This window comes from Oryctolagus cuniculus, chromosome 6, assembly GCF_964237555.1.
Source record: "Oryctolagus cuniculus chromosome 6, mOryCun1.1, whole genome shotgun sequence".
NCBI classification, from domain to species: domain Eukaryota; kingdom Metazoa; phylum Chordata; class Mammalia; order Lagomorpha; family Leporidae; genus Oryctolagus; species Oryctolagus cuniculus.
Genome location: NC_091437.1, coordinates 150,812,052 through 150,826,913, shown reverse-complemented (window position 1 = coordinate 150,826,913; position 14,862 = coordinate 150,812,052). Strand labels below are relative to the sequence as shown.

Below are 14,862 nucleotides of genomic sequence, written 5' to 3'. Positions count from 1 at the left end.
AAAGTTTTTATTAAAAGGCATGTCCAGGCTGAAAACCATTATGCTTTCACGGAGTATAACCTAATTGTATGTATGTATATATGTATGTGTGTGTGTGTGTGTGTATAAAAACACACTATATTTTCTAAAGGGTTTACCATATGGATTTTCCTCTGAAAGAAAAATTCAGCGCAAGCACTTTGCATAGTGATTAAGATGCCACTTGGGGGACCGGCACCGTAGCACAGTGGGTTAATCCTCCGCCTGCGGCACCGGCATCCTATATGGGCGCCAGTTCAAGCCATGGTTGCTCCTCTTCCAGTCCAGCTCTCTGCTGGGGCCTGGGAAATCGGTGGAGGCTGGCCCAGGTGTTTGGGCCCCTACACCCATCTGGGAGACCAGGAGGAAGCACCTGGCTCTGTCTGTTGCAGCCATTTGGGGAGTAAATCAACAGAGGGAGGACCTTTCTCTCAGTCTCTCCCACTCACTGTCTGTAATTCTACCTGTCAAGTAAAAAATAAAATCTTTAAAAAAAAAAAAAAAAGATGCCACTTGGGACACCCTCAATCCCATATGGGAATGCCTAGGTTCAAGTCCTAGATCGGTTTCCAATCCCATGTTGCAGCTGATGTGCACCCTAGGAAGCAGCAGGTGATGGCTCAAGTACTTGAGTCCCTGCCACCCACTGGGAGACCCACACTGAGTTATAGGCTCTTGGCTGGTCCAGCCCTGCCTGTTGCAGGTATTTGAGCAAACCAATGGATACAAGATTTATGTCTGTCTCTGTCTCTCTACCCTTCAAATAATAAACAAACACACACATACATACACACACACACGATGCCCAGCATGGATTATACTCTCCCATGTCCTGCCAGTTTCTATTGCCATTGCACAAGATACACCGAACTCTTTTGGACCAACTTCTTTGTAGTTGAGTGAGTTTCATAGCCCCATTATTTAACATGGGTTTCTCCTCTGACAGAAGACTTGAGAGAATACTTCCGTGTTGGGCATTATGACACATCAGTGGACTTCATAGTTTACCAAGGTATTGTAACACACCATCACTGAGCAGCAGCCAACCAGACAGGGAAACACCTTTCCTCCTTCAAGCCTTTCAGAAAAATCTTGAAAATGAATAAGCTTCGGCATGTGTCCCAGTGCTATTGTTCTAGTTCCGATGGACCAGTCCTATTAGAACAGACAGTTGTCCAACAGATGGCAGCTGAATGAGGCAACCTGCCATCTATGTGCATCTGTTACTCAACACTTAGGCTGCTGAAAATTACTCCAATAATTTCTCATGGCACCCTGCCCGCTGAAGATTATGACCAACAGGAATCACTTATTTACATAGAATACAGCATTGGGATTCCCGCGTTGGGAGAGAAAAAAACCAAACTGTAAATTTTGCCTCTCTGGGGTTTTGTTGTTTTTTTGTTTTGGTAGAATTCACAGAAACACACACACTATTTATTCATTTATTCATCCACTCAATAAATTACTGAATATTTGCCACACACAGGCACTGTGTGAGGCATTGGAGATGAGACAGTAAACAGACTAAGGTGGTCCCTGTTATTCTCATGGGGATTAGGATCTAGCAGAGAAAACAAGTATTCAAATATTGAAACAAATTGATTACCACAAACTAGGATATGTGCTGCTAAGAAAACATATCAAATGCTAGGAGGCCACACACCAACATAAATATTGAGGACACCACTGCCTGGAAGTCAGTTTTAAGTGTTCAATTTAAACACAAGTCATACTGAGGGCAAGATGAGATGAGGATTATTATTAACAAGTATTTTGCATTTGTGTAGCACCTGTCATCTGAGTGGTTCAAAGCTTTATACACAAAAGTAGCACTGTTTCAATTTCAAAGACATGAGGAATGGGCACCTCACAGAAGTATCTCGTCCAAAGTCATAGTGAGTCAATGACAGTTTCAACTCATTCAAACCCCACTTTCAACTTAAATGTTTCTGTTTTGCATGTGACTCTAAGAGATAACTGAAGAGTAAATTTGTGGGGCTGGCGTGGTGGCATAGTGGGTAAAGCTGCCGCCTGCAGTGCTGGTATCCCATACGGGCACTGGTTTGAGTCCCAGCTGCTGCACTTCTGATCTAGCTCTCTGCTATGGCCTGGGAAAGCAGAAGACAGCACATGTCCTTGGGCCCCTGCACCCAAGTGGAAGACCCAGAAGTAGCTCGTGGCTCCTGGCTTCGGACTGGCCCAGCTCTGGCCACTGTGGCCTTTTGGGGAGTGAACCAGTAGATGGAAGACCTGTCTCTCTTTCTCTCTGCCTCTCATTCTCTCTCTGTGTAACTCTGACTTTCAAATAATTAAAGAAATCTTTTTTTTTAAAAAAAAGAGTAAATTTGTATACCCATGCTAATTAAAAAATAACAACATGATTTCAGGTATTTAGCCTAACTTTAATAGCCATTTGTTAGTTCTAAAATGAAAAGACACATCCTAAATTGGAAACTTTTCTGTCCACCATTCCTCTGCCATCTGTAAGATGACTGAATGTCTTATTCACCATCATAGTATCTCACCGCAGACTTTATAAAGAGAAAACACACTGGGTTGATGCTATTTGGATTTACTGGTCTGCTCATGTACCTCATCCTCGAGAATACTGAAATCATCTACTGAAGATTCAGTTCTAGTGCTGCCCCAAGAGGTGAGGTAGGGTAGTGTCCCACCGCATGTTCAGAAGTAGTGAATAATACAGGACATTGTTTTTCCCATACCCATAATGCAAGAGCCCAGAAACCAAAGGACAAAAGGAGAATTGGTTACACCTCTTCTCCTCCCCCTCATCACATATAATGACCAACTTGCAATTTCCCCCCCATCATTGCAGCTCTGGTTTTGCTGGTTTAACAGTCTCAGGACCCAAGTGAAGAATGACTTCACCAAAGGACTCAACAATGCCTTCAATGATTTGGAGGCTTAAACTGTGACCTAGCCATTCTCTGGGTAACTCTTAACAGCAGACAGAAAGACAAAATGGGATGTTATAAAGTTGACTGAAGTAATGAATCTTGATTATCAAGGATAAACAGGATTGCTGCTATAGAATGAGAAAAGAAAGGAGTATATTTGGAACCTGTAACACCTCTTGATGTTGCCACCCTGGGAAGTAAAGGATAATGGAAGACAAGACCATCAAGAAACTCATTCTCTGGAAGAGAAAGTTGAGACTTTGCAGTCAGATAAAAGGCTATGATCACTTTAAAGCTGGCTGCGGGCAAGAGAGTACAGAATGGTTAGTGGAGAAAGGTATTCAAAATATCAACTAGGGTTCAGAGAGATTGGCTATTGCCACAGTTTGCATAAATTTAAGTTTGAAAGAAAACTATATATAGAAGTTGAGCAGTCATATTAACCTGTCTAGGATTTTTTGATCATTTTTCCTAAATTTGGGGAATTTCTCAGCTTGGGAGTGATACTTCACTAGGGTAAAAACCATAAATTTACTTTCTCGGTCTTCTTTACACCAAGAATAATATTAGACCTGTCACCTTGACCCTTTACCTGTGGGACTTCAACTCCTGAGAATGACATAGAAAGAGGGCAGCACAGACGGTGCCAACACAGACCCTGGAACCGGATCACCACAGATTTAACCTTCAAATTCCACGTCTGCCTTGCAGCGGTTGTAATCTTGGGCAAGTGTCCTTAGAAAACCAATTTCCTCATCTATAAGACTACTTAACTCAGGGATTGTCGTGAATATTAAATGAACTAACATATGTAAAGAACTCAGAGCTTTTAGATCCAATATGATAGTCACTAGCTACATGTGGTCATTTAAATCTAAATTAATTAAACAAAATTACAAATTGTATTCCTCAGTCACGCCTCCATAATTCAAGTGTGCACTAGCCACATGTGGCTAATGCCTACCATCCTAGACAGTGCAGATATACAACTTCACTGCAGGAAGTTCCACTGCAAAGTGCTCACTTGGAGAATACCTCCTGGGACTCAGTGAGCAAACGCTAACCACTATTACTACTGGTATTCTTAGGGTCAAATTGTTATCGTTGTTAAAATAACCAAGTTTAAGATGTAGCTTAAAGCCAGTTTAAGATGCAGTTTGGGGCTGGCACTGTGGCGTGGCGGGTTAAACTGCTGCCTGCAGTGCTGGCATCCCCTATGGGCGCTGGTTTGAATCCCTACTGCACCACTGCGAATCCAGGTCTCTGCTATGGCCTGGGAAAGCACCAAAAGATGGCCCAAGTCCTTGGGCCCCTGCAACCAAGTGGGAGATGTGGAAGAAGCTCCTGGCTCCTGGCTTCAGATCGGCACAGCTTTGGCCGTTGCGGCCAATTGGGGAGTGAACCAGTGGATGGAAGATCTCTCTCTTTCTCTCTCTCTCTGCCTCTTCTCTCTCTGTATAACTCTTTCAGATAAATAAATAAATCTTTTCAAAAAATGGTTAATTAAACAAACAAACAAAAAAAAACGATGTAGTTTAACTTATCTAGTGGAGGGGCCAGCAGCATGGCACACTAGCTAATCCTCCACCTGCAGCGCCGGCATCCCATACGCCACTTCTAATCCCAGTTGCTCCTCTTCCAGTCCAGCTCTCTGCTGTGGCCTGGGAAAGCGGTGGAGGATGGACCAGGTGCTTGGGCTCCTGCACCTGCATGGGAGACCAGGAAGAAGTACCTGGCTCCTGGCTTCGGATCAGCGCAGCTCCGTCCGTGGCGGCCATTTGGGGAGTGAACTAATGGAAGGAAGACCTTTTTCTCTGTCTCTCTCTCACTGTAATTCTACCTGTCAAATAAATAAAAATCTAAAAAAAAAAAAAAAAAAAAAAAAAAAAAAAAAAAAAGAAAAGAAAAGAAAAAAACCTTATCTAGTGGAAAAGCTGGATAAAAAAAAAGAATCTAAAGGAGTCCCCCCTTATCTATGGGGGTACATTCCAAGAACTCCTGTAGATGCTTAAAACTGCAGATAGAACTGAACTCTGGTTTTTGTTCTTCAGGGCTCTGCAAGGGTATCTGTAGTGGAATTGCAGCAAAGCGGTAGCTACTGTTGCCGCAGTTGTATCTTCTGCTTCACGATGTTTCCTGTGGTCAGAAATGCGCTAAGTCGTCTCCAAGTTCGAAGCATTCAACAAACAATGGCAAGGCAGAGCCACCAGAAACGTACACCTGATTTTCATGACAAATATGGTAATATTGTATTAGCTGGTGGAGCCACGTTCTGTATTGCTGTATGGACATATACAGCAACACAAATTGGAATAGAATGGAACCTGTCCCCTGTTGGCAGAGTCACCCCAAAGGAATGGAGAAATCAGTAATCATCCCAGCTGGTGTAATACTGAATTGCTTGAAAACCAACTCATAAGTGATGCCAAGTAAAAGCACTGTACCAGTCAAAATACTGCATTATTGAAGAAATAAAGTACATTTGAAACATTAAAAAAAAAAAAAAAGAACTGAACTCTGTATGGTTTTCTATATTCATATAACTATGATAAAGTTTATTAAGTAGGAATTATAAGAGATTAAAACGAATAATAAAATAGAACAATCATAACAAATACCAACAATTATAACAAAATACCAAACACAAATAATAAAAAATGTCATTGTACTTTTACCTTTTCACTTAACGGACACATTTTATAGCTTCTCTTGGGCATCAGTAAATTGCCAGCATCACTACTCTTGTCCTTTGGGGCCATTTTTAATTTGAACACAAGTACTGTAACACCATGAGAGCTGATCTGATAACTGAGACAGCTACTATGTAAGTAACAGGCAGGCAATGTATACAGACAGAATATGCTGGACAAAGGGATGATTCATGTTCCAGGAGAAATAAAGCCAGCTGGTGCGAGATTTCATCACACTACTCAGGCACACAATTCAAAACTTATGAACTGTTTATTTCTGGACTTTTCCTTTTAAAATTTCAGATCACAGTTGGATAGTTAAAACTGCAGAAGAGTGAAACCATGGATAAGGAGGTGGGATTGGGGTTACCGTATAATACAGTCTGATAAGAATTAACAGCAGTACCAGTAGCAACAGCTGCCGTCAACTAATTACATCAGTAAGGTACTAGCTAAACACTTCACACGGATTATCTTATTCTATCCCCCAAACAAACAATATAAGAAGTAAGAACTAATTCCTTTTAGATTACTGATTAAGAGAGTAAGGCTAAGGAGCGGTCTAAGTGGGCAGAGAGCTCAGTGTTGGAACTGGGACTCACTGCAGTAGCAGCTCTGTTAAATCACTAAGTCCATGACTTAACTGCTACTCTAGACTTCATCAACTATTTACTGAGAGCCTACTAGGGACCACACACTGCTCTATATGCTGTGAATACAGTACTAACCACAAGAGACCAAGCCCTTGGTTAGCATTTTAGTAGAGAAGAGTAATAAGAAAACATATAGCCAGACAGCAAAGAGTGCCATGGAAAAAAATTACACAGGGTGGGAATGAGTGAGCGCTTCTACAATGGACAATCAAGGCAAAGATGACTTGTCAATATAGAGAATGAAGAAGAAAATAAATAAGGGAGTGAGCCAATGAGCCAGAGTCACAGACATAGGTCGGGAAAGAGAGATGAGATCAGAAGTAATAACAAGAGTGTGGAGTGGAGTGAGACAGGACAGAGGTCTCAGAGAGGCAGGAAAGCTCTGTCTGCAGGACAGGGAAGATCTGATTTTCTTTTTTTTTTTTTTAATTAAAGATTGTATTTATTTATTTGACAGGTAGAGTTACAGAAAGTGAGAGGAAGAGACAGACAGAAAGGTCTTCCTTCCGCTGGTTCACTCCCCAAATGGCTGCAACAGCCGGAACTGCTCCGATCTGAAGCCAGGAGCCAGGAGCTTCCTCTCAGTCTCCCACGTGGGTGCAGGGACCCAAGGACTTGGGCCATCCTCTAGTGCTTTCCCAGGCCATAGCACAGAGCTGGACTGGAAGAGGGGCAGCCGGGACCAGAACTGGCGGCCATATGGAATTCTGGCGCTGCAGGTGGTGGATTCACCTACTGCACCACAGCGCCAGCCCCCTGGTTTTCTTTTTAGAAGGATCATCTGGCTGTCATGATGACAGTAGAGTTTAGGCGAGGAAGGGCAGAAGCTGGAGATCAGACAGAAGCACAAAAATCAGTAGGTTATTGTGGCCATCTAGGCAAGAAGTGACGATGACATGAATCAGAATGACGGAGCAGAAACAGTGAAAGGTGCTCAGATTCTAAATATATCTTGAAGGTAAAAGTAAGCTTTATTGATTTCCTGAATATGAGATGTGAAAAAATTAAGGCACTAAGGACAATTCCGTTTTTTGAGCTGATGAAATGAAATACTACAGTTGCCCTTTTCTGAGATGAGGAAGTCTGGAGGAACAGCTGGCTTTGGAGAAAAAAAAAAAAAGTCAAAGAATTTATTCTTGTAAGGTTAAATGTGCAATTCCGAGGGAATGAAATGAAGTAGAAATAAAAAGAGTACAGTTGTATATCCGAGATGGCTTCTGAGTGAGAACTGGGTTATAGTTACAATGCCACAAAAAATGAGTAAGTACATGGAGTTATGAGAACACACAAGAGTAATCCAGTGGGTGAGCAGAGATTAGATGATGTCAGAGAGGGCTGTTAAAAAGGAACTAAGCTTGGCTTGTGAAGGATATGGCACAGGTAGTCATATGGAAGTAAAAGAACATTCCCAGTAGACGGTGCTAAGGCCAGAGGCAAGAGTACATCGCAATGACTGGCATAAAAAGAACAATAAAAAGTGAGACCAGAGGTAAACAGGGGTATAAACCATGTAAAGAAGTTCTTAGTACCAAGAATCCCAAGGAAAAGCTGAAGAAGGTAAAGCTATAGAAAAGGAAAGCAAAATAATCAAATTTTCAATTTAGAAACACCCCTTGGGCTACTAGATAGAAAACACAACAGAAGAGAGCAACTATATGCAGCAAACTTGCCCCTGGAGATTTAAGAACGAAAACAGGGATGTTGGAGATGAATGAAGTAACTGGAGAATCAGTAAAATTTGTAGATAGGATGTGAGACATGAGGAACTAGGAGAAACAACCACCAAATTCTGAATGTGTGGTAAGTTGAATCTAAGATTCTCATAATACATTAAAGAGAAGAAAGTCAAATATATCATTGAATTCATGTGTATGGTTCTCAAATAAGAAATCTGGAATGGAAATAAGGATTTTGAGAGCCATGTTGTGGTACAGCAGGTAAAGTCACCGTCTGCAGTGCCGGCATCCCATACGGGTGCTGGCTGGAGTCCTGGCTGCTCCACTTCCTATACAATTCCCTGCTAATGTGCCTGGGAAAGAAGCGGAAAATGGTCCAAGTCCTTGGGCTTCTGCACCCATGTGGGAGATCTGGAAAAAGTTCCTGGCTCCTAGCTTCACATCAGTCCAGCTCTGGTCATTGCAGCCATTTGAAGAGTGAACCAGCGAATGGAAGCTCTCTATTTGTCTCTCCCTTTCCCTTTCTTTCTCTCCATAACTCTGCCTTTCAAATAAATAAAATACATATTCTAAAAGAAAGACTCGGGATTCAGTAGCATGAAGATAGCAATTTAAGTTATGAGCATATTATTTCTCAGAAAGAGTAATATAACAAGGAATCTTCCAAAAGTTCATGGAAAATTCATATTATGAAAAAATTCTGCATGGATATCAGAATTTTTTGCATCTAAATAAATTTATCTTCTAATTCTATTTTGCCATAAACTGTCTGAAGTATCCTCATGCAATGTGAAAAGAGAAGACAAAGAATGGGTAGAAATTCCAAAACTTAATGAGTAGAGAATTAAGGAAGAGCCCACAAAAAAAATAGGTAGAAGCTAGAAGGAAAAAGAGTTATACAGGGGTGAGGGGTGGGGGGCAGGGAGTGGCACTGTGGCATAGCCAGTAAAGCCACCACGTATACTGCTGGCATCCCATATGGGCACTAGTTCTACTTCCATCCAGCTCTCTGCTATGACCCAAGAAAGCAGTAGAAGATGGCCCAAGTGCTTGGGCCCCTGCACCCACGTGGGAGACCATGAAGAAGCTCCTGGCTCCTGGCTTTGGATCAGCTCAGCTCTAGTCGTTGCGGTCATCTTGAGAGTGAACCAGAAGATGGAAGACCTCTCTTTCTGTCTCTGCCTCTCTGTAATTCTGCCTTTCAAATAAATAAATAAATAAATCTTTTTTTTTTTTTTTTTTTTTTGACAGGCAGAGTGGATAGTAAGAGAGACAGAGAGAAAGGTCTTCCTTTTGCTGTTGGTTCACCCTCCAATTGCCGCCGCGGCCGGCGCACTGCAGCCAGCGCACCTCGCTGATCCGAAGGCAGGAGCCAGGTACTTATCCTGGTCTCCCATGGGGTGCAGGGCCCAAGCACTTGGGCCATCCTCCACTGCACTCCCGGGCCACAGCAGAGAGCTGGCCTGGAAGAGGGGCAACCAGGACAGAATCCGGCACCCCGACCGGGACTAGAACCCGGTGTGCCAGCGCCGCAGGCGGAGGATTAGCCTATTGAGCCGTGGTGCTAGCCAAATAAATCTTAAAAAAAGAGAGTCATGCCAACATGAATATTGACAGCACATAAAAGTTGAGGAAGAATAGAGTGGTTATCAAAAGCAGAGAGGTCAAATAAGAGAACAAGAGCACAAGATCCTCTCGATTCGTTACTTGGTATGAAACCTGGGCAATGCACACAACTGTCAACTTTAGCTTCTTCATCTACCCCAGAATACTCTACATTTACCATACAGGTTGTGATGAGGATACACAGTGATGTGTATAAAGCACCCTGCACAGTGTTACACATGCTTGGCAGCACAAAAATGCTGTTACTTTGTGTGCAAATTTTATTTGTGCCAGAGAGACCAAAGAAACAAGAACAACGATTGAAGGCATGAAGCAACATGGAATGCATGTTGTTGTGATGCCAAAATTTGTGGACCTGCCTCCACCCCAAATTCACATGTTGAAATTCTAACCTGAAAGGAAATAGTAAAGAGGTAGGTCCTTTGAGAAGTCAATGTCAAAAGTCCCCTCAATCCCCTCAAGAAGGGACTAGTGCCCTTAAAAAAGAGGCCCTGGGGAGCTAGCTGGCCTCTTCTGCTTTCTGAGGACACTGCCAAAAGGCACATTCTAGGAGCAAGAAAGAGAGTCCTTGGATTTTGGACTTGCCAGCCTCAGAACAGTGAGAAATAAATGCCTGTAGTTTATCGGTGACCCAATCTGGGGTATTTTGTTATAGCAGCCCAAAGCGATTAAGACAAAATGTCTATGCAATGCAAAAGGCCCTTTGAAAAATAGATACTGGGAGAAAAGAATGTGTTATTTTCCTTTTTTTTCCACATTCCTCCCGAGGTGTCCTTTCTCCCTCCTTCTAAAGCAGGGGTGGGGAATGTCCAGGCTGCAGGCCATATATGGCCCATGACATCATTTGGTCTGGCTTTGCCAAAGCAACTGCAGGCGAGACTCAAAATTCAATAAGCCTATGGTAGGCTAATTTTTAAGCTAATAATTTTATATGGCCCTTGAATGATGTTATAAATACCCACCCCTGTTACAAGCAGCATATAATGCAGAAATTCTCAAGGTCATATCAAAAGAATCTATTTAAGCATGTCTTAGTATTCAGAGAGAGCCATGTTTTTGCCTCCATTCACCACAATCACCGTGAGCTTGTGGTATAGATGATACATTAAGGAGAGGCGGCTTAAACTCATGAGCAGCCCACCAATAAATGAAACACAAGTTCCATAGAAATTAAACCTATTGCTTAATGATTTCAAAGATTCTTCAACAAATTTTGAAATGATAAGCTAGGTACTATGTATATCAAATGAAATATTCTAACTATTTGATTAAGGAGACCTCTGAACAAACGGACTTTCAGCTTAGTTTCGACACTAGCAAAGTGTTAGTCACAGAGAAGTTTCCCAGAAGGCATTCAATATACACTTTCCTATCAAGGAGTAAAGTTCTACTTTCCTCTCTTGTTCTCACTGCCTCAAAGACATGGGCGCATGTAGCACTGAGATAATTGCCTCAGGTGCCTACAATTCTAATATAGGAAATAAATAAACAAATATTTCCTAAAAAGAAAAATAAAAGAACTCCACTTTTTTCATATCTATATAAACTATTCTAACCCCTTTAGCTAACTTCCTTCCTAGCCTCTTTGACTTAGGATTCACTTTGTAATTCTTTCAATGTAACTCTGAATACACAAAGCCTAAATAATATTCCCTCACATAACTGAATATTCTGTTACACTGAATTCAAGGTTCCTAGCAATTAAAGTCCCAACCAACGTGGATCTCAACTTTCTTAGCCCTGTTAAATAAACTTTTTGTTACTATACCACTCAGCAGTGGTTGGTGCCACTGAAGCTGAGCTGGTAAAACACAGCCATCTTATGCTAGAATCTAAACAAAACATAGCAGGCATGGTAAGGGAAGCATGCTTTGCTCCCGTCTGTGTGTGACAGCATGTATGGAAAGGGTATGGCATGGGAGAGTGGGAGGAGGGATATACACGAATGGAGCAATCTACCTGAGGCAAGCAAGACGTGGGAAGAGATTGGAAGGATAAGGCCAAGTTTAATGGAAGCCTTTTCTTCCTGAGCCTTCTGCATCAGGAAGACCAGACTTTCACACGTGGGACCCTGGGGTATCCTGATATAGGGCTGTCTGAGGTGAAGCCTGGTAAGAGCCTTCATGCCAAACTCCATGTCTTCCATGGGTCCTCCAGTCACATCCTCCACAAACCAGGGGATCTGCATAACCAGAAGAACCCATTCATCACTGCTGTGCGAATTCAAAGGGGAAAGGCTGTTTTCTTTCTTCCCTTCCTACTAGGTATCCCTCAGAAAACCTATTTAGCAAGATAACAGCAACTGAAAAGATAAGCAAAACATCTATTTGGGGGATTTAACATTTGTCTTTAAACACATAGTTAACTTCCAAAATGCCATGAAGTTCTAACAGTAAGTCCAACTTCAAGGCCCTTTTCTTTACGTTGAATGGGCATTCTACAGTAGGGAATGAGGGCAAGCCAAGGACAAGAGGCTGGATCCGGTCCATCAATTTTCACGCCTTACCCAACACAGTAGACTACGGAATTACCAATACTCCAGCAGCTTATTAACGCTCTTGGTTATTACCTACCCACTCATTTGGTAGCCTATCAAATTCCCTAACAAATTCTGAAGTTGCTTTCTAATTAATAAGGCTTCCTGGTATTTGAAATTACTTCCCACTAGCAGAGCTATCAAATTGACTTTGGCCTTCTAATTTTCCTCCAGTAAGAAAAGTTTCCTGACTAAATTAAAATGCATTCTATTTATCACCAACCTAATCAAAAAATCACTGTATAATAGGAAAATTAAAATAAACAAAACAAAAACCAAAGTTAGATGCCTCAGAGTCTATAATATACATCTTATTATTTTATATATATATATAGATATATATATATTTTTTTTAATTTGAGAGGCAGAGAAACAGAGAGATAGACAAGATAATTCTCATCTGCTACTCTCCAAATGCCCATAGTGGCCAGGGCTAGCTCGATACCAGGAGGCAAGAACTCAATCCAAGTCTTCCATGTGAGTGGCAAGAACCAATTACTTGAGCCATCACCACTGTCCCCCAGGGTCTGCATAGGCAGGAAGCTAGAATCAAAAGCCAGAGTGAAGAATTAAACCCAGATGTTCAGATATGGGACATAAGAATTAATACCTAAAGGCCAGAGCTGTGGCGTAGCAGGTAAAGCTGCTGCCTGCAATGCTGACATCCCATATGGGTGCCGGTTCAGGTCCTGGTTGCTCCACTTCTGATCCAGCTCTCTGCTATGGCCTGGGAAAGTCCTTGGGACCTTGCACCTGTATGGGACGCCTAGAAGAAGCTCCTGGCTCCTGCCTTTAGATCAGCTGGCTCCGATCGTTGCGGCCATCTAGGGAATGAACCAGTGGATGGAAGACATCTCTCTCTCTCTTGCTGCCTCACTGTAAACTCTGCCTTTCAAATAAATAAATCTTTAAAAAAAAAAAAAAAAAGGAATTAACACGTAGGCTAAATGCCTGTTCCCTATAGCATACATTTTAGAATGTATATAATTCGGTTCTCATCGTTTACAGAGATTAAATCAGAGGTGAGATGACAGAGCAATTGCCAATCTGGAAAAAGATACTACTATATAATACAATGCAAAAGATACTACTATATAATACAATGCAAAATAATCTCATGAAACTGCTATGCTCTCAGACTGGGTGGCCACCTTGTAAAATCTAGACTTTCTAACTGTAACCTATTTTGAGTCCCCTGTTTTGCTCTGTAAGTGCTGAAGAAGGCAGATGACAATGAAAATTTCATATTAAGATGATATTTTTTAAAGATTTACCTTATTTATTTGAAAGGCAGAGTTACAGAGAGAGGGAGAGACAGAATTGACAGAGATGATATTTTTAAATGTTTAAGCTAGTTTTCAAACTATTTTCCAGTTTAAATTCACAACTATCTTGGCATGAGATTAAGAGATAATATTTTCTGAATGCCCACTATATTAAGCCTCACTTCTTTTGAAGGTATTGAGTACAACACCCTATGTAATATAGCTATTCTTTTTTACAGATAAAGAAACTGAAGGTTTATGAGGGCACAACAGCAAGGCCTGGGTCAGGCAAAGCCAGCAGCCAGGAACTCCATTCTGGGCCATCTTCCACTGCCTTCCCAGGAGCATTAGCAGGAAGTTGGATCAGAAACAGAGCAGCCAGAAGCTGAACCACACTGGGATGCTGGCATCGAAAGGCAGAGTGATACAGACAGTGTGGGAGCGAGGTGGGGGGTGAATGGAGAGACACCTTCATCCTCTGGTTTACTCCTCAAATAACTGCAGCAGGCCAAAGCCAGGCACCAGGAACTCGGTCTGGCTCTCCCACGTGGGTGGCAGGGGCCCAAGCACTGGATCCAACACCGACTGCCTCCCAGCATGCACAATAGCAGGAAACTGGACTTTAAGGGGAGCAGCATAGACTCAAGCCAGCACTCCAATATGGGATATGGGCATCCGAAGTAGAGGCTTACTTAACTTGTTGTGCCACAATGCCACTTGTGACACCTTTTTCTTTAGATTAAATTCTCAAACTTTTACTTCTGGTTTATAAGAGTTATGTATAAGAGCCTATGTATACAGTAAGACCAAAAACATTCTTATTCTCAGCTGAATACTACAATTCAAAGTGAATTCAATAAACTCCATCTGTCTTGAAACAGAATGTCAGGAAAAGATTCTTGAGTTGCCTATCAAAAACAACAACAACAACAACAACAAAAACCTCACTAACCAAGTGATCTAGGGGCAAGTTCCTAAATTTCCTGAGACCCAGAGTGAATAACAGCCACCTTTCCTAATTGCGTAAACAGGCTGTGTGTATTCAGTAGGCTAGGGATTAAAAATGGTTTCGCATCCCTTAGCTGGAGCAAAGAAGGTTGGTTTCAGACTCTTAGTGAAAGGCACTGAGATATGAACTGACATTTACAAACATGGCTTAAGCAAACCTTGGGCAAATATTAGGTAATGGGGGAAGCCGGAAGATTAGTGAATTCGCTATCTCTTATCCATATCCAGGCTAGTTCTCCAAAACACTGTAAACAGACACTAAACTGACAGCCATACTACAAATAGGCTTTGTTACAGCTCTCTAGAAATTGGATCACAATGAGCTACTTACGGCAGAATTGGTTTCCTTTGTTGTTTCTAACTATATAAGTATCTTTCATCTCTTTTTTTGTTCTTGTTGGGTCAAAATACATTCATACATATACTCTCTTATCTATTATTGTCCAAAGAGGTATAGAGGACAAACATT

General features: G+C 41.8%; 2 protein-coding genes across 4 annotated transcripts in view; one reads left to right on the top strand and one right to left on the bottom strand.

Moving 5' to 3' along the window:
- NSMCE2 (NSE2 (MMS21) homolog, SMC5-SMC6 complex SUMO ligase) overlaps positions 1 to 14,862 on the bottom strand; it is a 249,982-nt gene that overhangs the window by 164,287 nt on the left and 70,833 nt on the right. The gene's annotated exons all lie outside the window — the stretch shown is intronic.
- On the top strand, positions 4,977 to 5,454 carry LOC100356786 (cytochrome c oxidase subunit 7B, mitochondrial). The gene has a single exon (XM_051844819.2). The coding sequence runs from the start codon at positions 5,069 to 5,071 to the stop codon at positions 5,309 to 5,311; it is 243 nt and encodes an 80-aa protein (XP_051700779.2). The 5' UTR covers positions 4,977 to 5,068; the 3' UTR covers positions 5,312 to 5,454.

Coding starts and splice junctions, on each gene's coding strand:
- LOC100356786 (XM_051844819.2), top strand. CDS start 5,069: ATGTTTCCTGTGGTCAGAAATGCGCTAAGTCGTCTCCAAGTTCGAAGC.